This window comes from Plodia interpunctella, chromosome 20 (assembly GCF_027563975.2).
Source record: "Plodia interpunctella isolate USDA-ARS_2022_Savannah chromosome 20, ilPloInte3.2, whole genome shotgun sequence".
Lineage (NCBI taxonomy): Eukaryota > Metazoa > Arthropoda > Insecta > Lepidoptera > Pyralidae > Plodia > Plodia interpunctella.
In genome coordinates, this window is record NC_071313.1 from 2,885,082 (window position 1) to 2,912,204 (window position 27,123).

Below are 27,123 nucleotides of genomic sequence, written 5' to 3' on the forward strand. Positions count from 1 at the left end.
CAGTGGAAATTTCGCATATTGCTTATAGAAGAAGAGAACATCGATAATACAGCAATAGAAAATATCTACTTCTTTAATTCTATCTAGAAATTAGCTATTGTTTTCTGTATAACACGTTCCTGAAAAGTACGGTAATCTTACCGTACTTTTTTTTTAGTGAATCTTCACTTGCTCATAATAGAGCAGTTTTATTATATTTATCGATTGACTAGCGAAACAGCCCGGCTTCGCACAAGGTCTAAAAAATAAATTTTCTACATAAAAACGAATTTAAAGAAGAAGGCTTAGTAACAGACGCGGAGGGTGATTAAATTTTGTAAAACTGAAGATTTCTACAAAAGTACAGAATTAATAAAATTAAAAGTATCATGAACTCTAAAGTTACAAAAAAATGTTCGCAAAACATATTTCGTTCTAAAAAGGTAAGTAGGTATATTATTTTTTTATTGGTAAACAAAATCTTGACACATAGTATTTGTCCCGTACCGCGTCTCGAAGTAGATTTATTAATGTTTTACAAAACTTTGCCCATTTAGGCTTTATCTTGTTAATAGTCTTAAAATTTCAGATAATGTTTTCTTTTAAATTTATCTTTATTAAAAATCTACTCTCTTATCTGAACGTTTTTCTGGTTTCTTCCATATATCTTCCTGGTTTCATCGTTTTATATATATATATATAAAACGATGAAACCAGGATATATATATATATATATATATATATTTAGTTTATCCATATGGAAAGGCGAAGGGATCTATGTTGTAACAAAGGCGTAAGCCGAGTCTTTGGAATATAGCTAATTGAAATACATAATCAAATTTCAATTACGCCTTAAAATTATACCGACGAATTTCAATCACACAAAAACGGTGTGAATGAACAGCTGTTGTTGGGACGAAGTACGGAGGTCACTCCGAGCACGTGTCTAAGGGCGGCCGGAACGTGTTAGGTATACAAACATACAAACCAATACAAAAGAAAGGTGTATATAGGACGAAAATCTTAGGGTGGGTTACGTAAGACGAGTTTGACCTTAACTTTCTGCGCGCCGCTGATGTTTTGATAAAATTGATACTTTGCACTATTCTGTGCAGGTTAACGTTTAACATCAAAATTGAGTGATGCAACGCACCCATAGTAAAGTTGATACCTTAAAGTGAAAATACAAAATATTTTCTTATATATCTGTATGGTTTTGAAACAGAGTTGCAGATAGTCCACTATATCAAAACGCATCACATGTATATACAAGAAGTAAAAAGGTGAGCGTTTAAATACTAATCGTGACATCGTTCGCTCGAATAAAAGCCTTTTCAATATGAATAAAAAATTTAAATTTACAGCAAGATTTATGAAGATCTATTGTAACCAAGTACAATATCGCAGTTTCCTCATAATGTCCGTATTCTTTGAACGCTACAAAGGAAATTACGACTCGATTTAGATTTATTTAGATCACGGAACTCAAGGATATATATAGTTCAAATAAAAAAGATAGGTATGTACGAGGTATTAATATTACATTGTATTTAAATCATAGATCATATTCCTATAGGAGCGCAGATTGGCTGAAATTTTGTATTAAATTCACATTAGATACTTCTGCCGCGTGTGGAGCTGCGGGCTTAATAAACAAAGTTTTAGCTTAGATTCAGATTCAGATTCAGATTCATTTATTGCAATGTCACAAGTGGAAATGTTAGGTGTTACATAGATAATAAGTAAGTACAGGTGACAGCTTATTTATTGTCTATGGACGTATTATTTCTCAGTTTAGTTTAGCTTAGTTCACTGAGCTTAGTTAATTCTGTATTAGTTTAGCTGGCGGTGGAAGTTGCGCTTAAATTCTATGTACCTAGGTTCCACACTATCGGCGAACTCGAACAGATGCCGACGCGGTGAATGAACATTGCGTAGTTTGAATGAGTGCTTTTATTTATCGCAATGAAAAATCAGCAATGTATACCGAACTGTAAAACTGTTCGCGGATAGTGTAGAGGTCGCATTAAATACTCAATGGATTTACTATGTTGTTAAGGCTTCAATGGCCTTGAAAACAGTTACGTTTGTATAATAATTACCATTTGTTCAAAATTTGATAGCCTTGAAGCTTGAAGCGACGGATTAGGGGTTAGGGAAAGCAAGCTTAGAGCCTTTAGCTATCTTTTGAGATCAATAATAATATAATTTCGAGATTGGATAATTATGAAATTTGATAATTATAAACAAAAGACAAACAGAAATGTTATGCAATTTCTCTAATAATAGTTATGTGACAATACGCGGGGCTGAGGCAAAACGAGTGGGGAAGCGCGACGTAACGTTTGTGCGCCTTTCATTTTATCTGTGTTAAAGTTAATGGGGGTGACAGCATGCTCTCACCGCCCACCCTCCCCGCACCTCTCAGTCCTCCTCCCCCACGATTGCCTTCTGTTTGCTACGAAATAAATTCGACGGCAGGAGCTAAGTAAGTTTGTCGGCTGTGCTAACAGAGCAAGTAAGGGTCCTGCCTCGTTGCTCAGTCGCGCTCCGTCGTTTTGACGTTCATCGACAAACAATGTAAAAATTGTAGTTTCGACGAACGTCAATGTGCAAACCTATAGAAAACAACGAAGTTGCAACATACTGTGTCGTCGCAACGGGGCATGGCTCAACGATAACAGCTTGTAAAATTCAACTCACCCCAATATGGTGTCCTTCAACAAACAGCTGCGGGACCAGTATCTGGTCGCTTCTCATGCGGTCCCGGATCTCGTCCTGGTACTCCGTGCTCATGAACACGTCCCGCTCCTCATACTTCACCAGCAGGTTCCTGAGGATCTTCTTCACGAGAACACAACGCTGGTATGTACTGCGAACTATGCCCATCGTTGTCGTGTAGACTACAACTTTGCCAGCGTCTTTCTCTTTGTAGCTCTGGAAATAAAATAAAGAATTTTTTTGTTTCATATAATAAAAAGTCATCAAAATGTCTTTGATGCTTTCAAAGCTTTACATCCAGACATTTAAAGAATTTAATATAAATTACAAATCATCTAAATAATAACTATTAAAAATATATTTTAAGTACATATAAAACTATTTGAAAATATACAAAATATACCTATTTGAAAATATTTTGATGTCAACAAAGTCAAAGGGCAAGTTCATAGAAAAAAATCGGTGCATAAATTGCAGAATTCATATTTTGTATAAGCGACATCTATTGAGAAACACTAATACTATTAAGAACCGAATGAAGCATAGTAAATAGCAAGGAGATTGCCGGCTATACATTCGCGGTACAACACAGTACCTAAGCCGTACTTCGTCGGATTCCGCATAAATTGTTAATTTTTCATTGCGGCAAATAAAATCTACCAAAAACTACGCAATGTTCATTAATTCACGTCGGTATTTGTTTTGCCGGACCCACACTGCCGTCAAAAAAGAACTTCGCCGAACTTTGGCGGATTCAGTATACATTGCTGATCTTTCATGGCGGTAAATAAAAGCACTCATAAAAACTGTGGCATTGAGTGGCAATTGGGTCCGGCAATACTTTGTAGCTAGCATTCGGTGCTTAATATACACTTTGGAGATTTCAATAAATGCCGGTAGATGGCGTAATGTCTTTACCACTGATGCAAAAAGAGTGTCCAATTGTATTCCACAGGTGTAAAAAAAAGCCATGGAACTAATTTATCACGTATTTGGTAACATTTGCTACAACTGAGGAGGTCGACATTGCTGTCGCGACAGTAATGGCACGTAGGTGTCAACTACAAATTCACACTTGGGTAAATTCACACATTATTTTTAATGTGCATACGACATTCAATTGGACCCACTTACGTGGATATTTTATGTAACTTCCTATGGGGCAATCAATGAGAACATGATAGAATTTATTTTTAATTTACTAGTTTTCGAGTTTATCGCTCCAATTTATCCAAATTTCATTAAAATAGCCCGAATCGTGAAAGCAAACAGATAGAATTTCGCTTATAAAACACACTAATGTAAATATTGCAATGCATACTAATGCATTGCAAAAAAAAATCTGTTTATTTTCTTCTTCTTAATATCTAAATAGGTTGTTCGTTACGTTTCTGGTTTCATTAGCGTCTATAGCGCGATTGGTTTCCTCGTGTGACAACCTGGACAAGTGGTCATTTAGGGCGGGAGCCGCACAGTAAAAGTAGCTCAACAACCAAACCACATATATTCAGATGCTGTTTCGAAGTGCACTTCATTAAACGGGTTGTCCCATTGACTCCGATCTGCGACCATTACGATTCAATGCCCGGATTATGCAGCCTGATGTCGAGTCTATACTAACTATAAGTTGTTATCGTGTCTTAATAGTAGTTCCTATTGCGGTGCAATAAGAGTTACTATTGAGAAGCAGTTTTGGCTTGAATTTATCAGAATAGACAGCCTGCGGTCGTGGCTACATTCAAAGTAAGCGGTTACGTAGTAACTGTCAGGTGCAATTATATAACGTGGAAATACATGTTCTTTTTATAGAATCTCTGTCTCTTGCGAGTGCTATTCCGGCTTTGTTGTGCGTTGGAGTCCAGGGTTCGATTTCCTGATATTTTTTCCACTTCGCACGGTGTAGTTATTAATTGACACGCGCATATCACACACGTCCTTGACGCTTGCATGTTCTTGACGACATCAATCCAGCACACATTTGTATTTTTTATAGGATTTGGAATTTGGATATGATAGAATCTCATCATCGATTCCTATTTCTTACTCAGCCATAAAGCGTTGGAGTTCATGGTACGCTTTCAAATAATATTCTACCTCTTGTGGTACAAATTTGTCAGAAGTCAAACATAAAATCTTTTTAGTTTTCCTGTACCGTTACAAGAAACCTCTTCATATTCGAGATGAGAAAGTAGTAATTTGCAAAGTGCATTATTGTCTGATGCAACACGAGGAGGGTCATTTGTGGGTCAGTACTTGATCCCAATTACATAATGCAATTTTAAATGTTAACAGGTGCCTTGTACATACATTTTCCAAATGATTAAGAACGTTTTTGTTGTAAATTTTAGTAAACAAAGTAGAAACACAATTCTCATTGACAATACATGTGAACATTTTAATCTATAATGATTTGTCTAATGTTTTCTATACCTCATAAAGACCAAAATTTGAATATCTAAACATACTATCGCGGAATCCTGGCGGACCTTGGGGTCCGACGCTCGAGGGCTGGGGAAGGAACGGAAAAAACGCTCGGATGAGAGAGATACTATCGTCGAACTCAGGTGAACGTATAAGCATTGCGTAGTTCGTATGGGATGTTTTGTTTATTACAATTAAAAACCAGCAATGTATTTCGGCGAAAGGCATTAATCTATAACTGGAATTAGGCACTTAAATTCTCATAAACGACATGATTTTGCCAAATGATGACGATTTATGAAAACGCAAATCTTTATGTAAAATGAATTGAATTGAACAATTTACTGACAGCGGGCCGTTGAGTATACGGGTCAGCTGACGGTAAGCGGTGACCGTTACAGGTACTTACAGCTAATTACTGGACTGGTACTCGTAAGAAAGCACATTACTGGTGAATTAAGTACAGTACTAGAAGCATTCTAGTTTTTTTATGTATGGTATTTAAATATTATTACTTCATATTGAGAATTTAATCTATGGCGGTATAGCTACACTCTTCGAAGTCCTGTGCCTAGATTTTTTCTTGGCACCCCGATTGCCTTTTATTCTAATGGTAAGCAAAGATGAGGTTTAACACTTGCGTGCTCAAAATGCCTATTCACTCTTGCTTTGAAGAACCCTAAATAGTACAATTCGGGAGATAGCAAAGTAGGGAAGCTAATTTTAAACCTTCTAAATGTAATCCATACTATTATTATAAAGAGGTAAACGTTTGTGTGTTGTGTATCTTTGAGTTTAATCACCGAAACTACCGAACCGATTTCAAAAATTCTTTCACCATCAGAACGGTACATTATCCAAGATATATTTTACCCCAAAATTCCCACGGGAGCGAAGCCCCGGGCAACATCTAGTTTTAAATAAAATACATCCCAATATGACCATGTAAGACGTAGGTGTTTCCAAAAGTCATTCAATAGGATGATAATAAACTTCGATTAGAAAATCGAGCTCGAATCGAGTTTCGATAACAGTAGTCGATGGAGTGAAATCGCAACCTGAGGCTATTCGATTATACACTGAGAGTATCATAAAATCACATCGCCAATGTTTTGCGGTGCTTTCTTAACTTATTATATTAAACTGCATTTCTTCGATTATTGTTAATAATTTTAATATAACATATAGAAACAAAAATTTACCAATATATTAGGGAAACTTACAAAATTACAGGCGTGTAAAATTTCGTGCCCGTGCTAGGAATGTCCTCGTCGGGAACCGGTCCTAGGTGCACCATTAAACCAGGCATATATAATAATGCATTGTCATCCAAACTAATCTAATTGAGTTGCAAAATTCCACCCAAACGTAATTACCGCGTGGAGTAGGCATTACATATTCTCGCGCCGAATCGCACCACTTGGTCACAGCAAAGTCAATCCATAAATCTCACTCATTTACGCATAAATGCAATGACATAATGTACTAATGTGATTCTAAGTACACGAATAACATTATCAATAAATCAGTGATCACAACATTCCTTTAATAAGCACGATCACGATCGCCCGACGACCTTGGCAGGAACCAGTTGAGTTCCGTACTTCGTTCATAGCAGTACATACCGGTCCTAGTGGGCAACCGATATTTTTAATGGTAACTAAAGACGATGTATGATAGTATGAGGCGTGAAAGCCGTGAAAGGATCGGCGGGAAGATTCACCGAAAATGTTGCACCAAACAGGTTGTTACGACCGGCCGACTGCCTGTGATCAACAGCATTCCCAAAGAGGTTTCTTTGGGAATGCTGTGGTTGCTTAACATATACTTCTGATCCCTTCACTGGAGTATAACAGGATATGGCGTCGCTCTATTACAAATTGCAATAATAAAAGATACTGAAATTGTTTTAATTAGATTTTTTTACCGGACTTAAAAACACAGCTGAATCTTTTAAAAATTAAGGTGTTTTTAATCAGACACTGTGCTTTCAGACCAGTCTATGATTAGGTATGACTTTGTTTGTGACTAAATGTTTGAATAGTGACTGTGTAAATAGGAGCGAGACAGTCACAAACCTAAAATTATTTTTCCTGCTGTAATATTGGTGCAAATGACTGCACATGAACTTGACTTAGCATAAGTTTAATTAGCCGTACACTTAATGATTACAGTTCCTAGTCTATATGCAATGTCAATCGGCAGAATAATTACATGTTACCCGGCGTCTAAGTTGAGCGACGTAACGCTGCACAATGCTGTGTGACGGTGGAAAGTGATTAAGGTTACAAAACAAAAAAAAAATACTACATTATGACTGGAACGGAACACAAAATGCTGAAGAAACTGCAACCATATCTTTTTGGGAGTGGCATGGCGTCACATCAACAAAAGTACAATTCCAAGGAAACCATGGGATCATGAGCAAAGCCTGCCGTACACCAGCGGCGGAGCTCCGCTTCCTGAAGGAACTACCTGGCGAAGTCTGGACATAAATTATTATACAGAAATATATTGTCTCACATTCATTCATACCGTAACTTTTTTACTAATAATCCCTTTTTATATTTTTAATATGTATAAATATGACATTCACAAATGTAGTCTTTATGTAAAACTTTGAAGGAAGTAGCAGGTCGTTCCCATCACGAGTATCATTAGATTATTCACTGCAAAATCCTAGCCTTATATTGTAACCAACCTTACAGGAATAAATGACTATTTTTTATTTATTTATTTAAATAACCTAATTAAGAAGCCGAACTGCGAATAATTTCCCTCGTGGGATGTAAGTAGACTGCAAACATATTTATACTTGTGAAATCATCGCCCTGTGCCGCGTTACTCGCTCACATAGGACGCTGGTTAAGTCTCAACAACCGTGACTCGCTTCCTGATTTAACGTTAGGTACTATATTTTATACGCGTACTCATGCAAATAAGGTGTTTTTAAATATATGCCAAGGTGGGTTTTCGTTAAAATTGAAGGGTAACTGTTGTAATTTTATGTGGTTAAAATTTTAAGGAATTGTTTTAATATTGAGTTACACCAGTCAACTTCGACGTTTACTTTGACCTGCGTGTCGCTGATGTTTGGACAAAATAGCGTACTTTGCGTTTTATGCGCTGGTTAAAGTTAACGTCAAAGTTGACTTGTGCAACCCACTCCTAGTGAGTAAAAAATATCTATTACGTATTTATTTTGATTGTTGGGCTAACTGTTAAGAAAGATCACGGCTACCGGCACGGTACCGTTTAACTATATAAAGTAGGTAGGTGTTAAATTTACTGATAAAATAAAAGAAAGAAAAATAAGCTGCTGACCGTCTGCCTGATGTCAAACCTCAATGGGAATGTTATTGTTGCCTATCAGCTGTCAATAGGCTCGATTCTGGCAAGAAAATAATTAGTATCCGATTGTGTAACGTTCGTAGATTTGCCATCGCCACGCAAAGAAATATCTGTTAATCAGTTCCTATCCCTTAGTCGCCTTGTACTACATCCACGAGAGGATGTAGTACAAGGCGACTTTTATTTCTAAGTTATTTCTACATGAAGTTCATAGTTTCGAGTCTTTTCCAAGTCATTTTTCAAGACCACACGTCACAATCTAGATACCTATCAACCACAGCGACATTCATTAATCAGACCTCATCAACACAACATCTTGTAATTGCGAACACAGATACTCAAAACAATTACACAGATTAACGTCAAATTGTATGTCAATCGTCCACAGATGAAATAAACGCAGAGAGACAATGGCGCTCGTCCTTCCCACGCTTTCGACGTTTAGCAAGAAGGCATGTTTTAGAGATATGAACGAGTAAACAAACAGTTCTGAGAATGTTCGTTAAACGCATGGTTTGAATTAAGTATCGCTTGGAATGCATTATAGTATTATCATACTGTCTTGTTGGGGACATCCTTTTTAGAGTCTAAAAAGATAATTGCGGGGAACCAATTCGGATTTAGGAAGGGTGTTAGCACCGAAGATGCTGTCAACTCTCTGCTGGAAACGGTAGTGCAGGGCCTGGATGATAAGGACAGATGCGTCGGACTGTTCCTTGATTTCTCGAAAGCATTCGACACTGTCTCGATTCCATTGCTTTTGAACAAACTGGAGAGGATCGGGGTTCGCGGGCTGGCTTTGTCCATCTTCAGGGATTACTTGCAAGATCGTTTCCAGCAAGTTAAAATAGGAGATTATGTTAGTGACGAGAAGGAGCTGGTTTATGGAGTTCCGCAGGGCTCAATTTTAGGACCAACTCTATTTATAATTTATGTAAATGATCTCTGTAAACTTAATATTCCTTACTGCAATATATTTACTTATGCCGACGACACTGCGTTAATTATTAAGGGTCCAAATTGGAAAGTGGCTTTCGCACGAGCGGAGGAGGCCTTAACTACTATAATGTCCTGGCTTGATGAAAATCTATTAACCCTCAATGTAAGCAAAACTATGTGTATTACTTTTGCCATAAATTCATCTACGCTACCCTCGGTTGAGGAAACTATCATTAAGGCTCATACTTGTGGTGGTCACTCCTCCCACTGCTCTTGTCCTGTTGTAGCTAGAAATGAAGCAATTAAATATTTGGGTGTTTATATAGACCAATTTTTAAACTGGGGAAAACATATTAAAACACTTATACCCAAAATAAGAAAACTTGTATATATATTTCATAAACTCAATATATGTGCTGACAAGAGAACTTTAAAATTGGTTTATTTTGCCTTATGTCAATCGATACTATCTTATTGCATCACGGCATGGGGAGGAGCAGCGAAAACTATATTATTACCGCTGGAGCGTGCACAAAGAGCAGTGCTTAAGGTTATGACTAAAAAATCTTATCGCTACTCTACAAGTCAACTTTACGCCGATACTTTGGTCTTAACCGTGAGACAACTCTTCATCAAACTGACATTGCTCCGCAAACACTCGCTACTTACTTATGACCCATCGCTTCGTACTCGAAAACGTAGACATGACCGTGTTTGCACCATTCTCAAACACAGAACTGCCCTAGCGGCGCGACACTTTAAAGTATTGAGTGGTCGAATCTACAATAAAGCCAACAAGAAGTTAAAATTGTACCCTTGTACCAAACGGGAATGTAAATCTAAAACTCACCAATGGCTATTAACTTTAAATTATCAAGAAACTGAAAACCTTTTGGCAACAGACATTTAACTCACACACACCTAACCTAACCAAACATAATAATAGATTTAAACATACAATTACATGACACAACAGACATATACACTTACACGCATACACATCTCGTATTTATTATTTTAAATGTGAACTGGCAGCTGAGAGCATTTTTGTAGGAATAGTTATATACATTCTTATAATTTTTCTTATTTTTATCTTGTTTAATACTATTGCACGGATTCCCAAAGCACAGAGCAATCTAGATTGGGAATTATTGTACCATATTAAGATATCTTTTTAAAGTTTCTTTTATATACCATGGAACATTTATTACGCTGCTCGCCAATCGAGACACAGGCGCATGCCTAGTTCGATGGCGGGTTTGCTGAAAAATGTCTACCGGTGCTCTTATTTAATTTATTTTGTAATGTAATGTAAGAAACTGACAATAAATACATAAGAGCCAGGCTCTATCGCTACGTTGCGACGACGCATCACGTTGCAGCTCCGTTGTGCCCAGCCGTTTTCTAAGTTTTTTTTTAGTATGTCTACTCGATTCCATGGTGCAGGATGTTACCTTGGTGCCTACTCGAGTTCATATTCACGTATTTCCAGTTACGTGGTTTTCTTCAACAAGGAGTTCTTTGAAAAGGACGTGAAAAAAATCATGCTTACTCTGTGGTATAAAAAAATAAACAAATTCTAATAATAATTCTGCTTAATAAAAATTCTGCTTTATTTATCTGGATACAGAACAAAGCACTTCTAGCTTCCAGCCCAATAATTTCCACTAATTTTCCATTGATAAACACAGAAGGTTGCAGAAGTACATCTGAAACAGTCGTGTTTTTCCCATGGCCTGTAGTTTATGTTTGCGCGTGTCCGTCCAGTGCTCAGAATTTGTTTAGTTTCCAATTGGGAGAACAAGCAATATTCTATGCAACAAAGTCCTTAAATAAATTTCAGATTTGTTCAATCCTATTCCAGTTTTTCGATCTCAACTAATATCCTAATCCTATCTTAACTAATATTATTATCAATACGAAAGTAGGTTTGTTTGTTACCTCTTCACGCTGTATCTAACTCAAACAATCTTCATGAAATTTTGCATACATAGGTATAGTTTGAAATATGGTGCCTTTCATTCTGAAAATTAAATGTTACCGTGGGAAATTCACGCGAGCGAAGCCGCAGGCAAAAGCTTAATAAAAATGTACTACTGGAATGTAAAACAATCATTCCCTAAATATTCCTAGCCATGATATAAATAAATGCGTTGTTCTTAAAATCAATTGCTTGTTAATAAATATGACTTAGAAAATAATTGATAACTAACGATTTTAAAATAAAATATCAAGGTTGTCGAAGTATGCTAACAATTAACATTGATAGATCTTTAAAAGCGCAAGCATTATTGTAACAACCTGTCAGTATAAATTAAGGAATGTACAGATATGACATTATAATTGTAAATTAAAAATTTGAAATCTAACATCGAAATGTAAAAACAGTTATATAGAACCATATACCAGAGACATTTGGTCCGTCCTTAAAAATTGGAACATTTTGAAAAAGTTGATGTTTGGCCCGTGGACCAGCTTTTTCTTGGGTGAGAAGTACCATAACCCGCGTGAATTTATCTGAAGCGAAAGCGGAACTGACATTATTTTCGTACAAATTACACCCCCTATGATAGTCAAATGGGAGTTGATTTAAAAAAAAATGGTAGTTCATTTTTTTTATTACAGTAGTAGCAGCAGTAAGCACCTATGTACATTCCATAATTTACGCAGTTCGTGATTTGGTCTAGTTCTGTCTGACACAGTATGAAGGTTAATATTTATTATGCATTGATTGAATGTTAAAATTACTATGCAGTATGCACTAATGTTGTTTGAATGTGTTTTTGTTTTGTTTGCGTTTACATTTGAATACAATTTACTGGCAATGAAAAAATATAATAAACCCGATTTTCAATTTTAAATCTAAGCTATACCCTATAATAAGTTTGACATGGTTTCACTGTGCTTCACGGCTGCGAAGCCCAGGGTCCGCGCAAAATTAAATCTATCATCATTTCAGCCACAGGAATTCCACAGCTGGAAAATAAATGTATAAATTGTGAAAATTCGGCTGTGATATTACGACTGACCGCCTACAACCCAATGGGAATGGTATTGTTGCTTATCAGCTGGCACGGGAGGATATGGAGATTAGAGTACAATTTGCTTGAATACTTAATTACCATTGCATTGTAAAATATATATTTTTTAAAAGTAATTTCTTCTCGGATTAAAATTCTTACTCCATTTCTATTTATGGTCAATAATTATTTGTCTATCATATAACGGTATAAGACGATAAGGTAATATATAAGCTAAGAATCTCTTTATTAATCGACCTCGCTTATTAATCTTTAAATGACCATTCGCAGGCATAATTTAAGTTTATATATACATCAAAAGTTTTCGAGTTCCTATTCATAATATAGCGAACGGTACATGACATTACACATGTAAGTAACGGGCGGCTCTAAGCCAGAGATTCTCAACATATTTTGTACGGACTATGGCACGCGGCTTCGCTCAGGGTGGTAAAAATCGTGTGTTTTTCATACAAAATTTCGTGACCCCAATCTGTATTGGGGTTGATTTTTTAAAATTTCATTTTAAGGGTTGATTTTTTAAAATTTCATTAACAGTCCAGAGTTTTAGCCGTGAAAGCTGACAGCTGACATACATACTTTCGGTGCCATAACTTTGAGAAAGACTTGCTCTAAGTGGAGGGTCAGCAAAACCAGTGAAACAATCAATCATCGGTAGAAGTTTGTAGCACAATACAAGATGGCCCAGAAAGGCAAAAAGTATAGGTTTTGTGTACTTATTTTTTGTTAAACTTATGATAATTTATGACTAACGAACCCGGCTTTGATAGTTTTAAATAAAGGTGTGATTTGAATAGAAATTCTACTGCAAATACTATTAATTGAAGTAAGCTAAATAGATACACTTCTTGCCTTATCTATTCTTAATTCGTTTAGTTAAAAGAATAACTATTTTAGTATATATTTTAATCTAACTATTGTATCGACAAACTCAATGTAAATTCACAAATCAATGACTTAAAGTTTCAAGTTCAATATGGGATATCTATCTATAGAGGCGCTGTTAATTTTGTGTATAAATTTTGTCGATGGCTAAGCATTCGTACTGTCTCCACAAATTCCTTACTCAATTAAGTAATACCTACATCTCCTCCTTCAGTCGTATTCCTCATGGCTGAGGGTCGTGGTTGATGATCAGGACCACGTGGAGTGAAGCACACATAACGACTTTCTTGGCAACATTAATGGAGTGATTTGTCATAGCTTTCTCCATTTCGCACACCAGATGATAAATAATCGACTAGAGTGCACGTTTCCTCACGATGTTTTCCTTCTTAATGGTTCTTCTTATGGTCTTTGAAAACTACATGAGTCAGATTAGTATACAAACTTACGTGGCACGAGTCGGATTCGAACATGGGACCTTTCGGTCTACAGGCGGGCGTCTTAACCATTGCGCCACCACTACTTCACCTAAACCTATATCCAGCGGCCATCAATGTGATCCAAACAATGATTATTATGAGTAATTGAAACTGCCGCTCAATCAATATTATCGCGATCGACAAAAAATGACAACCAATTAATTGCAAAATGACGGATATGTTTGCTGTCGCTACTTGTTTTGCAGAATGCTATAAGTAGGTGTAAAATAATGTTTGTGTAAGATGATTTTTAACCCCGCAAAAAGAGGGGTGTTATAAGTTTAATCTGTCTGTGGGCATCGTAGCTCCGAAACGGATGAACCGATTTTCGTTTAGTTTATTTTTGTGTCATGGATAATTTTATCTCGAGTGTTCTTAGCCGTTCAAAAGTTGTTGTGTTGGTTTTTTAATTTGTCTAACAAATAATTATGAGAATACTTTCAAACCGAGCATTACAAAGGTATGTAATGCTTAAAAGTAAATGTATTATAAGTAGTATTGTATATAGATATACAGGGTGGTACAAAATGTCTTTAAGTATAAATATAGTGGTAAGAATAATATATGGTACCTTTGGTAGATCTTTTATGCGAAGTTTATATTAACACTTTTAAAAAGTAGACAGTCGCGTCCAAAGTGGATGATAATCAAGAGGAATGTTAATATTCAAGAACCTTATAATCTCTATAAATCGATAATCGAGACACTTCTACAAGGCTATCAAGTCGTTCATCGTTTATGAACTTATATATCAGGACAGACAGACTTTCTCGAGAATACTGGGCCGGTAGCATTTGCATACAAATTGTATTGACTCTCATTATAATTTTCATCTACGTTTTTAATCTTAATTAAATAAATATATTAGTTTTGAAACGTCCTCGTGCTTTGTACAAACTGATTACATATATGATTATTTATAGAATCACATCTTATATCACTAACGGGGTCGACAGGCCCAAGAATAAGTTTTAACATCATTCATTCATTATTTTAACTAATCAGCAGCGCGCACGTAAAAGCGTTGACTGGTGCAAACCCATTCATATTTTATCGTCATAGAATTATTTTTATGCTTTTTTTTCTCCTAGCTGTTTGAGTCCCACTACTGGGCAAAAGCCTCTCCCAGATTTTTTCCTGTTATTATTATTGAATTATTTATTGTTATTAATATCTCCTATATATCTCCTTTCGGGATTCACGGCACATAGTCCGGTCCTTTGAGAGGCTTGCGTGGGGGATATGGATCCAACACGTAGAGGCCCTTTGGAGAATTTTGATGTTGTGTAGGTCTCCCGCCAAGACCCTTTCCCGGATATACCAATTATTGTTATTATTATTTGACGTTATTATTGAATTCAAATTTTATTGTAATTTTAATTTATGCGAAGTTCGTATTCACAGAATCAATTTTTAATACTTTCATATGTTAATTTGCTTATGTTCATATCATGATAGGCTAGTACATAGTACATAAATGGTTTGTTAGCATCTCATCATCTAAAAAAAATTACAATTTCTACATTCGTTCAATACAGTTTCATTTTGTTAGGGTTCTGTACCTCAATATGTAAACACGAATCCGCTATAGAATTACTTCGTTATCTGTTTGTCTTGTCAGTTTGCCAAGACACTTTTTTTCTGAAACTCGTAAAGGTCATCAAATTGAAATTTATATCAGTTGTCTCATAATGTTCTCTTTTAGGTGTGAAAATAAATTGTCAGTCAACATGATCAAGAGATTTGACTATTTGCGTCGCAATCGCAATAGAAATTATCTATACGCTGATCTAGAATCATGAAAGGATATCACCAAATTTTACGGAACCCACGGCGCGCGAGTCCAACTCGCACTCGAAAAGATTGACTTTGTAATTAGTCAATGAGATAACATCTCAATGCAATAAATAACATTTAGTTGTCTCGATGAGACAGACAAATTAATAGCCAGTTTGTATCAATCCAAGATGATGTTTTTATGCAGATTCCAACATGCAATATTTGATTTTCGTGATGTGAATGAACTTTGCACGACTATCTTTTGTAATTAGCTGTGCCCCGTGGCTCTGCTGTGAAAAATTCGAGTTAATAGTGGTCCATGAAAATTATTAGAAGTCAGTTTGGTAAAGAAACTGATGTGTCACGAGTAGAAGTATCTTCGCTTTATAATAAGTTTTAGCAGTGCACATTATACCGAGTTTTGTTAAAATCCGCTCAATGGTTAGGCCGTAATTGAGTTTTATTATAAATGCGAAAGTCTGTCTATCTGTCTATCTATTTCGCTTTAACGGCTAACCCGCTCGACTAATTTTGATGAAATTGGTTTTGATGAATGGGGTTGAATTCAAACCTAGGCTTTTTTTATCAACTCCCAATTGACTATAATGGGGGGTGAAATTTTGTATAAAAATAATGTTTATTCCATTTTCGCAGAGAAATTCACGCGGGCGAAGGCGCAGGCAAATGCTAGTAATTTGTATATAAATAACTTACAGCTGGAAATCCGTGTTTTATTAAATAATTTTTGGAAACTAAATTTCTCGTAATTAGATCGGTGCTGATTCTGGGAAATTTGCAAAAAAAGCAGACAAATTGAATTCACCAAAACCATTGCAATAAGGCGTCAAAAACCCCAAGTGCTTCCAGCAAAGTAATTATAGAATTGCCCATAAAACAACAGACATTAAAAAAATGTTTCGATCATTTAGATTTAAACCCTAGTGCAATAAATTTATTTGAATCACGAAGGCTAATAGTATTTCAGAGTTATGACTGACCAGATTAACTTGGTGCTAAGTTATGTAAAGCACGCGGGCTGCCTTGGGTCGACCCACAACAGCCCACGGCCCAGATGTAGATCACACAGAGCTACAAATATCTAGAACTAACATTATTAACATTGATATAGTTTAAGTGACGTTTATATTAAGACTGTAGTCAAACATCTTTAGTTTTATCAGTGTTTAAAAAAAAATTAATTGGTATTGTATATGGCCTGTAATATATTATACAATTAAATAAAAAAATATACCTTTTTATAATTACATTTTTAAATTATTGTGGAAGCAAATACTGGCGATATTGCTGAGAATAAATTGTCAAAATTTGATTTAAATTTACAGCAGAATCTTTTAAGGGCATATCGCAGAAGGATAATATATAATTATAAAATCTATTTAATCATGTTGTGTCATTTGTGTATGGTTCACTATTTTTTCCCTAGGTTTTTTATATTGATCATAATTTTGTATGTAAATTATTATGAATGAATTAAACATTATACGAGTACTATGTCAAATATATATCTTCTTATGCCAAAAGTTACCAAAAGACATGTTTTAACTTATCATAAAAATAATTGTATTTAATGTACTTTATTTTTAAATTTATTAAATCAATTTACATTACACACGTACTAATCTTACGAGAAAAAAATCTTAAATCTAGTAAGCAATACATTCTCATTTATTCAAATAAGTTAAGACTTATGCAAAATTATAAATACATAAATACTTACGCAACTAAAATGATATGATAATGATATAAGTTCTACAAATAAATTAAATTAGATGTGTTTACGTAATATTGCCGCGTCTGTAGATTAAATAACTCTGCTTGATTTACATCACAGCTATCGGACAGGTGTTATTCGTAAATCAGTTACTTTGAGGTCTCTGCGAACGGTACATCAGTATAATTCCGTAATTTTCCATCCGTACACGTTGAAAAGGTTATACACGATCAGCTGAGTACGGAACTTGATTGATTTATATGTCATACTGTGTCTTTGCATCATAATTGTCAGTGATTTTGCAAAAGATGTAAATAAGATTAAATTATATATTTGAGACATAAATTTTGATGTATATAAGATTAGGTACGGTGGATATATGTTTGACTACCGGCCTGTCCCGACTTGGGTAAAAACATTACAAATTATATACACTTAAACCTTCCTCAGAAATCACACGATCTACTGGTGAAAACCGCATGAAAATCTGTGTAATAGTTTTTGATTTTATTGGACTTTATAAATATTCAAGGTTGGTGGTATCCTGTAACTTGCGGTTAGCAATTCATAGGAATACATGTATAAATTCCATACTAATATTAAAATATATAAATATGTAATAATGAAAATATGAAAGTTTATTATTTCGTTTTTATAAGCACCGCTGCATTTTTTTCTATTTTGTTGATATATTATAGTTCTTTCACGTCAAAATACATTCAATGTTAGACATGTAAAAATGTTTATAATAGTTATTATTTTAACACGCAGCATTGGATTGAAGATATTTTTAATGACTGACGCTGTGTTATGACTGACGCTCGTGGAATGAAACACACAAGGTTTTGATGGATTCATACGTCTTTGTGTGACAATCATAAGATATTTTAAGTCATTATAAGATGTTTTTTCTTTTTGATGTTTAGAGTCACTGCACAGTATATACTTATAGCTACATCAGATTAGACTCATCTATTATTAAAGCGTGTATTTTAACTGAGTATGAATACGAAGATTTATAAAAACCACAGTTTTACCCATAATTTAAAAACAAATACTATAAACAACAAATAAACGGGAATTAGGAGAAACCAGTTAACCACGCCCTATGTTTGAACTCAAAATTGACTTTCACAGTACGGTTTGCATCTCACCAATTTCATATTGTGACACCAATATAATGTTTGTTATTTGTGGTATACTGGCAATAAAAGCCTTGTTTACAATGCGAAATGGTGATAAATTTGTCAAACAAGTGAAGTATATCAAATAATTTTACGATAAAATAAATTTAAACGTTAGAAAATAAAGATATATTTTACAAAGCTTTCATGCTATATTTATATACAAATTAATGTGGCATGCGTAGAATTAGAACTTGGGACCTTTCGATCATCACGTGGTCACCACCGCTTCGTTTTGTATTAGGATTCGCATTCCGGCCTCGGCAGCTGTGGCGAAGATATTTGCAAGTTAATACGATTACATCCATGGTGACACATCCTAGTAAGCCGGCAATTAGGTTAGTAAGCTGTGCTCAGCTAATTGAAGCTAAGTTTTGAAAGAATTTCTTTTGTCAAAAACTAGTAAATTCCATTGGTTCAGATTGCCCCAACCGACCTAAACCAATTGAATCTCGTAATGTTTGACAAAATAAATTCTATTCGTTGTTCGAAACTTAATTTTAGTTCGCAGAGCACTGCACAGCATATATAGCTTCCGTGGAGTCCGGCCCTAAGGCTATGTTAAGCATTTCGATTTAATTCTTCAAGTTAACAGCACTTTTTTCGAAGACACTGGCCGCACATAAAATGTAACCTGTCGCGAAATCTATCAATGTCATCGAGATAGATCTGTCAATGTCATGTGTGTCGCCAGCGCAGGATGCTGGTCCGATATCATCATTCGACTTTATTTAGAATTGTTGTAAATAGAAAATTCTTTTATTTATGAAATTTTTTGTGTAATGAAGATATTCATTATAATATTAAGTTTAAATTATATGGCTAAATACAATAAGTTTTACAGATTATAATTTAAAATGAAATTAATGACAGTTGTTTCCTTTATTTAATCTAATTTTTAATTTGGCTTCAGTTTATGGACCTTCTCAATGAGTACCATGTAAATTAATTTTAAAAATACATTTGTTTGTTAGCAGTTATATAAAACTTACAGAATATTAAATAACATATAATAAACTAGACAAGAAAAATACGGTGGCACAGATACGAGTACCTAACTAAAATAAGCAATTAATTTTGCGTAGTTTTAAAATGTCACACATGTTTTGAAAAAATTATCTGCCATCTGGAAACCTGTTGCTAAGTAGGCAGTGTAGCAAAGTTTCTCATTTTGATTCAAAGTTATGATAATTAAAAATAATTTTGATCTAAATACCACCTAATAATTATCTGTACGTTGCAAAATAAATGTCCTTTCACTAGGACAAGTTTTTATATAATATATATTTATATAATTATATATGAGGTTGAAGACTAATTTTATTATAATTATATTGCTTTTGAAAATGGAGCAAATATTATGTTTCTATTTAATAAATTGTACAGAGAAATTACTTATGTTTCGTATAATTATTTTTTTTCTTATTCAGTTAGGTATACAGCGTGGGGGAAAAATGTAAATTAAACAGCAACCAAAATATTATGCGGTGAATATGTATGTTAACCGACCGCAATCGTAAGCAAACCGTGGAAACTCAATATAGCAACCGTTACATCCAATCGCCATAATTTTGTTCAAACACAAAAGTTATTTACAACCTAAAAGTTGTATTGATTTTATAGTCTGCACATTTCCAATTTATATAAGTAGTACTTCCTCACCACAATTTCTTTAAAGTGGTACAATATTGGTATGGTAAATTGTAAATGATACTCTAGTTTCCGTGTAACTATTTTATTTTTATTTAAAAAAATATAACCTCAAATATTTCTGTTGCAGGCCTTCCATCAACTTTTTCAAAACGATTACAATGCAACTCAGTTCAAATTAGGAACCTAAAATGAATCGCATTCATACTAAAAATTAAGTCGATGGTACGAATTTGCGTTTCAGTTTAGTTCGTAAAGATAACCGCGTTAAGAGGTGGTAAGCCCCCTTTATGGGTAATTTGACATTTGAAGACATCAACATCGTAATGTCGTTTTCTCGCTTTTATCACATTATAATAGATTTTATTTATCGAATGTTCTTTTATTATAGACGTACATAGCTAAATAAAACTAAGGATGTCAAGGGAGGGCAAGTTGTCAAGTACATCATGAGCATATGATTCATTCAACACGAGTCAAGTGAATGAAATAGGACTTTTGTTTTACATTCAGTTTTGGTTTCAGTTTTTAGAATCCCGCCCCTCCTTTCTCTTGCCGCCATTGCTAACGTCAGATTATTGAGATTTTAGGCGCGAAAAGCCTAGTGCTCTAAAAATGCGCATTCATAAAAATGTTCAAACATATTTCCCTATAAATTTTGATAGTGCACTTTTAGACTTGGTTACTTAAACCAACGACTTTGCAGTTTTAAGTAAGTATGCTATAATGCTGTTGACAGCACAAGTAATAATTATGCTAAGTACATAAATAATAATAGTATAAAAAAATTCTTTCTCACGGATATGTCAAGACAATGCATCAATCAGCATCACACCGATTCGCCGGACGGAACTGTCGGGAGCGTGCACAGCAAATAATTACAAGAAGCATATGCATGTAATTATATTACACGCTTGACGCTTCACACACATACACTGACGAAAAAAACGCAACTACCTATATCCGATTGATTTTCCGTGCTATTATAATCACACATTAAAAAATATACTATGTATTGGCAGGTCGCATTCCGAGTTTGAATTTGAATTTCGAACGTCTTTAACGTCGTGCTGTAGGATTAGTGTTTTTTGTGTTGCCATTGTTTTTAGGCAGATGTTTACCAATACAATATGGAGATCTATTAAATTATTGGTTCTTTTGAAAATTAAATAAGAAGATATCTTTATTATTTTAGTTTTATGCTTTACATTAATGCATTTAAATTTCGAGAATATTTTTCGAATTTAATAAAATTGAATTGAATTTTTCGAATTGAGCTGCACACAAATTAATTATAAGTTTAATATAACAAGTATATTTCATAGATACATTCAATTTTATACCCAAATTCGTGCAAGCAGAACTCAGTTTGTATTAAATCGTTGGAACTGAGTCAATTAGAAATCTCAGTTACAGTAACCGAGACATTAAACTGTATGTAAAGAACGTAGGCGAATGACTAACGCTACGTGAAGCAATGTCATATTTTTTACGCCAACGAAAGTGCCGCGGAAAAAGTCAAGGTTGTATTTCTGAAAGTTCCGCGATGCAATGTCGATTATAGAATAATGTTTTGTCATGGAAGAATTATAAAAAGCCTAATTTAATGTAGGTAACTTATTAATTAAAGTTTAGTTATAAACAATATATAAAATCTTATTGATATCATTAAAGTATCATCGTAATAACACAGGTATATAATGATAAATGTGCAACGTTGGAAATGTAAATGTTAATTTAGTCTCCAAGAGACCGGGTCAGTGTTAGACGATTTCACGTAAAATACTTTTTACCGAGATGGAGTGAATTTCTAGAAGATTAACTGAGTGAGTGAGCGTGAAGAGGTAACAAATAAACAAACAAACTCACAGTTGCATGTCGCATTCATAATATTAGTTAGGATTGTAGAAATCTTAATCTTTTATGACTATGTTTTTTCCTTGTATTAATTAAAAAGTTTTATGCTTACTAAATTGTATTACCGTAATAGGTAAAATATTTAATATCTTATCTTTATGGTAATGCCTAACTATTAAATTGACTGTTTGAATATAATAATATGACTGAGTATTTTTACCATTGGCAGTATTAAGAAACTTATGAAACAAGTGAATGTCGTTTGTAGACAGAGCGTGGTGAGAAGGCTAGTTTCTCAAGGCTGTCCAAATGCGGAAGAGTGTATTGTTTACAAATCATTTGCTTGTTAACAATCATACTAAATTCTCTAAACGGAGGTATAGGCTGTCAGTTTTGTAATTTTTTTCATAAGCTTATCTATTGCCCTTGATAGAAAGAACAAACTAAAGAAGTGCTTAATATCGTCAAGCATGATATGCTTGTCAACTAGGTCTGATAACTAAGGATGCCGAGACCTGTTTGGACTCTGGATGGAATCTGGATGCTTTATGGCGACGGAAGTCATCGGGAAAACTGTCGGTTGAGAGAGTAAGAGAGACAATTAATTATTTCATGAAATAGATGTAATTTATATACCGTCTTGTCTCACCTATTTATGCAAATAAGTAATTTAAGTTTGAGATTAAAGAAGATCGACGGTCGAAGTGTCGAATGATGATGGAGAATCCTTCCCACAAATAATAATCAACGCAATTCAACATGGCAATGCTGTCATGAATGAATGATGATTTTATTCAAAAATCATACACAATTACAAAATCATTACAAAAAAAGAAACTAAGTAGAAGATGATAGATACGTTTCCGTGATACAGAACGGACTAGACTTGTAGCATTTACAATTTTTTCCACCTCAGCCATTATTACCGGACACAGATCTGTAGTTTAATGGATTCCGCTTTTTGTCCATAATTCAGTTATTTCAAACATGCTATCATTTGATTTGTAGCTGCAATTATATCTGTTGAAGCTTATCTGTTTAGCTTGTCATCGTTTTGATTGTTTTGGCGTAGTTTCATTGATTGTTGTGTGTGTGACAATGTGATTCAAGAGTTATGCTTTCATAGACAAACATTCTTGGCAAAAAATAAGGTAGCAGTGGACGTTTTTTCCCAGCAGTGGGACGCCATAGGTTTTGCTGTTGGCCGTCTTCATTTCCCATAAATAACTAAAAAGCTGATAAATAATTCAAATATAACTTTTGTTAAGTTTTCTTTACCAGAAGTCATCTATGAATAGATTCAAATTATAAAACGGATAGATTGGGATCACGGAAAACAAACTATCAAACAGAAAAAATATAGAAACTGCAAATTCCACGTGAGTTAGCAATCAACACATAATCGAATTATAATTAGATGTATTAGAAAGAAAACATTTCAATACTCAATCGGAGAAAAACTGATATCAAAGACTTTCCGACATCCGACATCTAACAATGCACCAGTCGACGACAACATTTTTTGCCGCAATCAGGCACTTTCCCTAAGATTTCTTCTTTCTTGTTCGGAAAACTGGATGGCTGTTTCCGGTGACTCGTCTTGAAAGGAAGTGGATGGATGCAAAAAAAAAATGTGTAGAAATTGTCCGAATTATGTTACTATGTTTAATGTACAAATAATCATATGCTTGATAAATAATTTGGCTTGGGCATTATTCAATTTTATTACATATTTTGAAAATCTACTTTAAATCTGTCCAATAAATCTCTCACTTAGTAGTTACGATAACTGACTACTTTAAGATTGATAATTAGTAAGAAATTATTTTCTTTGTAGTTATGTTAACGCTGTATTGTATATTTAAATGTATTAAAGCATCGAATTTCGCGCGTTAGTTATTTCACAATGAGTTACTTTAAATTGGCATTTTGTTCTCCGCCTATAAAACATTTTCAACACAATTAATATCAAAACTTTGTCAAGAAGTTATGTAAACGGCCGTTTGACACGCATAAAAGAAGCAATATCTAATTAGAATGACAATCGGCATTGTTTGTACATTAAACCAGACCGTCTCTTACGTATACCTCCGTTCATAATTCTCAATTGTAATTAAACAGCCTGTGTCAATTGTTCCTCCGTTGGTACCTGCTCCTTGCCATTGTGCGCACCAACACGCCGTGAAGGTTCAATACTCAATAACATTCCCACATGCCAAGCGACATTATTGAAAATTTTAATATACAAATGTACGTGCTGAACCACACTTTCATTCTGCGCTGACCTCCAAATCCAGTACGTGTGTAACGAGACTCTTGACACAAAAAAACTGGCAGAAATAAAAAAAAATAAGTTTGCAAAATTACCTTTGTAGTGCTCTGCATTTGAAGGAATGTCGCTATGCCGGCCCTCACGCGATTTTTCACGCCTCGTATCGTCCCTTTTGAACTCCTGATCGTCGATGGCGCTTCTTCAGCTTTGTAGTCCTTGATCCCGGCAAAAAATTCCACTTCAGAACCATCACAGTCACTTTTACCACTAACACTTACACTTTTCACTGGCGGTTTTTCATCGAACTGTTTCTCGTTCAAATGGAAGTCGTAAAATTTGTCCGTATCGAAGTAATGACTACTATAACATATTTTTTCATGCTTCAATTTATCCTGATTTTTTCTCTCCTCGTACGTACTCTCGCTAATCAGCGGAGTTTTACTCGAATTTGCCGGTAATGATTCGTGGTCGTCGTTTTTCTTCGCTCCTCCATTAAGCTGAGAAACTAAACGGAACGAAGTGAGTTGAGCGCTTTCTTTTGATATATTAGCATTTTCATTGATATTCTGGTCGGTATCTTGATTTACTTCGCTTTCAGTTTCGATGGTATTGAGTTTAGCTGAACGGTCTCTGATATCTTGGAGTAAGCCTATGGGCAAAAAAGTGTTATCTTTTGTTGTTTTGGTGTACGATGGCATCTCTGGCGCGATAGGTGGATCAACAGTTGGTTTGTTTTCTTTTTTCATAGCATAATCGATATGACTTTCATCTGCGTGCACACTTCCATTCAGCTCACTACTGTTGAGGGAATCGCACGATATGTTAGAATCGTTGTCTTCGAAATCCACTTCACTTTGGCTTGATCCATTTCTGGAACTGATAACTGTGACAGATACAGCTTTTTTGGAAGAATTTTTGACAGATTTCTTTTTAGGCAGCGGCGGAGGAGTGCCATCTAGATCGCTACAAGTGCCGGAGTCTAGGGTATCGCTTGGTGAGCACTGTCCGCTCGACATGACCATATTTGTCATTGAATTAACATAAGAATTGCAGTAGATATAAGGCGCTTTATCTACCTTAGTCGTGTCTTCATTTTCTAATATCTTCGGCCTGGTTTCATCCACATTGATTCTAACTAGACTGTTGTTTTTTCTTTCGTGCAATTTGAACGTTTCGAAATCTATATCACTCTTAAGATGGACGCTGGATATTTTTGGTGCTTTGGATTTGTCCGAGTCCGTGTTGATTCTGATAGTGACGACATGTGGGCCATTGACTGGGGCGTCCGGGCTAGGCGTGCTCGCGGGTCTGTCTGACTGATTCGCCGCTATGAATACCGTTGCAGAGGAGCTCTTAGAATTAAGGATGAGAGAGTGCATCGAACTTAGCGAGTCGATGCTGGATCGACCGTCTGTGGCGTCAAACCCGTTTAGCGTTTCATTAGTTATTTGTGTGAATGTCGTCGAGTTTCTCTGCTTCGTCGGCAGGGGTGGGATGTACTCCACAGTGGGACGGGATGTCGGTCCTTCCATCATGGCGTGCTAATAAGCTAGCATAATTAACGGTGAATTCCTCGCGGTGTCGGCAGGTCCGCTTTGCTTAGTGTGTATATGGCATAATGTTTCCGGCGCGGGCGCAGTGGGTCAATAATCCGCACAGCTGCTTCTTTGTGGCACACGACGTTTGTTTACACCTGCGGACAAGTTAATTACAGGTTAATTCAGGGAACTATTACTATTTGGAAAAAAGATTGGAGATTGGATTTTGACTCGATAGGACGTAGGACGACGAGGTAGTGAAAATAAATTCTACTAACGTTACATGAAAATAATATTTATTTTTAGAAGGCATATCAATATAAAGCTTGCCATTGACAATAGACCTAAAAGTAAAACTTTTGGTACCAATTTATTTCTCAAATTTTAAGCAATATGAAAATCAACTTGAAACATAAATTCGCGGTATATTTTTACGTCAAAAGGAGATACGCAACTCTTTATACGTGACTTTCTATGAACATACTGACCGATATTATGAATATGGGTGAATTCGTGTAAATATTTAATATAAACATCACGTAAACACACTTTCGCCATACTTGACGTTTGCTCAAGTCACATAGTTTATCTATTTCACTAAAATTATACGCAACTTGTAGCGCAACTATACTATAAATTGTATTGTAAACAAATACAATTATAATGTTAATTTACACCGTTTTCCCATAAAATAAGGTTGATTTTCGATTGCTTGCGTATGTAAGTAGTCGAAGGGAGTGTCCATAGTACAGTTGGCACTTAAGTTGCACAAGCAGAAAACAATTTTGAAGCCATCCGAATGGAATTCCGTATTTCTGTAATACCTAATAGTACACCGACATAATAGTGGCTACAAATTATATTGTACAACTGTAAGTTTTAGTGTGTTTATTTATTTATTCAGTTAACCAACAGCCGAAACAACTATAGATACAAGATATTACATACGGTTCATTCTAATTGCTTGACCAATTATAGGTAAACCAAGCACGTTATGGGGAACAATCAATCAAAACAAAAATATAAAAATATTGTAGGTAGTTCTAGCATACACAGCAATTTATAGAAAACTAGTTCTTGCTCGCTGTTATGCCCACGACAAAAAATAGCCTATGTCACTCTTCAGCTTTCCAACAATCACTACATCAAAAATAACCATGAGCAGGTGAAGCGGTGGAGTGGTCCAGTGGTTAGGACCATCCGTCGATGAACGAAAGGTCCCAGGTTCGAATTCTACTCCGGGCCACATGAGTTGTAACAATTGGTTTTTACATTGGTTCGCTGCGTCACACTTC

The 27,123-nt window shown here is 35.1% G+C and overlaps 1 protein-coding gene across 2 annotated transcripts in view; it reads right to left on the bottom strand.

Moving 5' to 3' along the window:
• LOC128678546 (glutaredoxin domain-containing cysteine-rich protein CG31559-like) overlaps nucleotides 1–27,123 on the bottom strand; it is a 67,873-nt gene that overhangs the window by 6,615 nt on the left and 34,135 nt on the right. For both annotated transcript variants that reach the window (XM_053760136.1, XM_053760135.1), the window contains 2 exons: nucleotides 24,386–25,983; nucleotides 2,683–2,916 (listed from right to left, as the gene is read on the bottom strand). In XM_053760136.1, coding sequence (XP_053616111.1) covers nucleotides 2,683–2,916; nucleotides 24,386–25,825 — 1,674 coding nt within the window. In that variant the 5' untranslated portion in view covers nucleotides 25,826–25,983. The remainder of the gene's footprint in view (nucleotides 1–2,682; nucleotides 2,917–24,385; nucleotides 25,984–27,123) is intronic.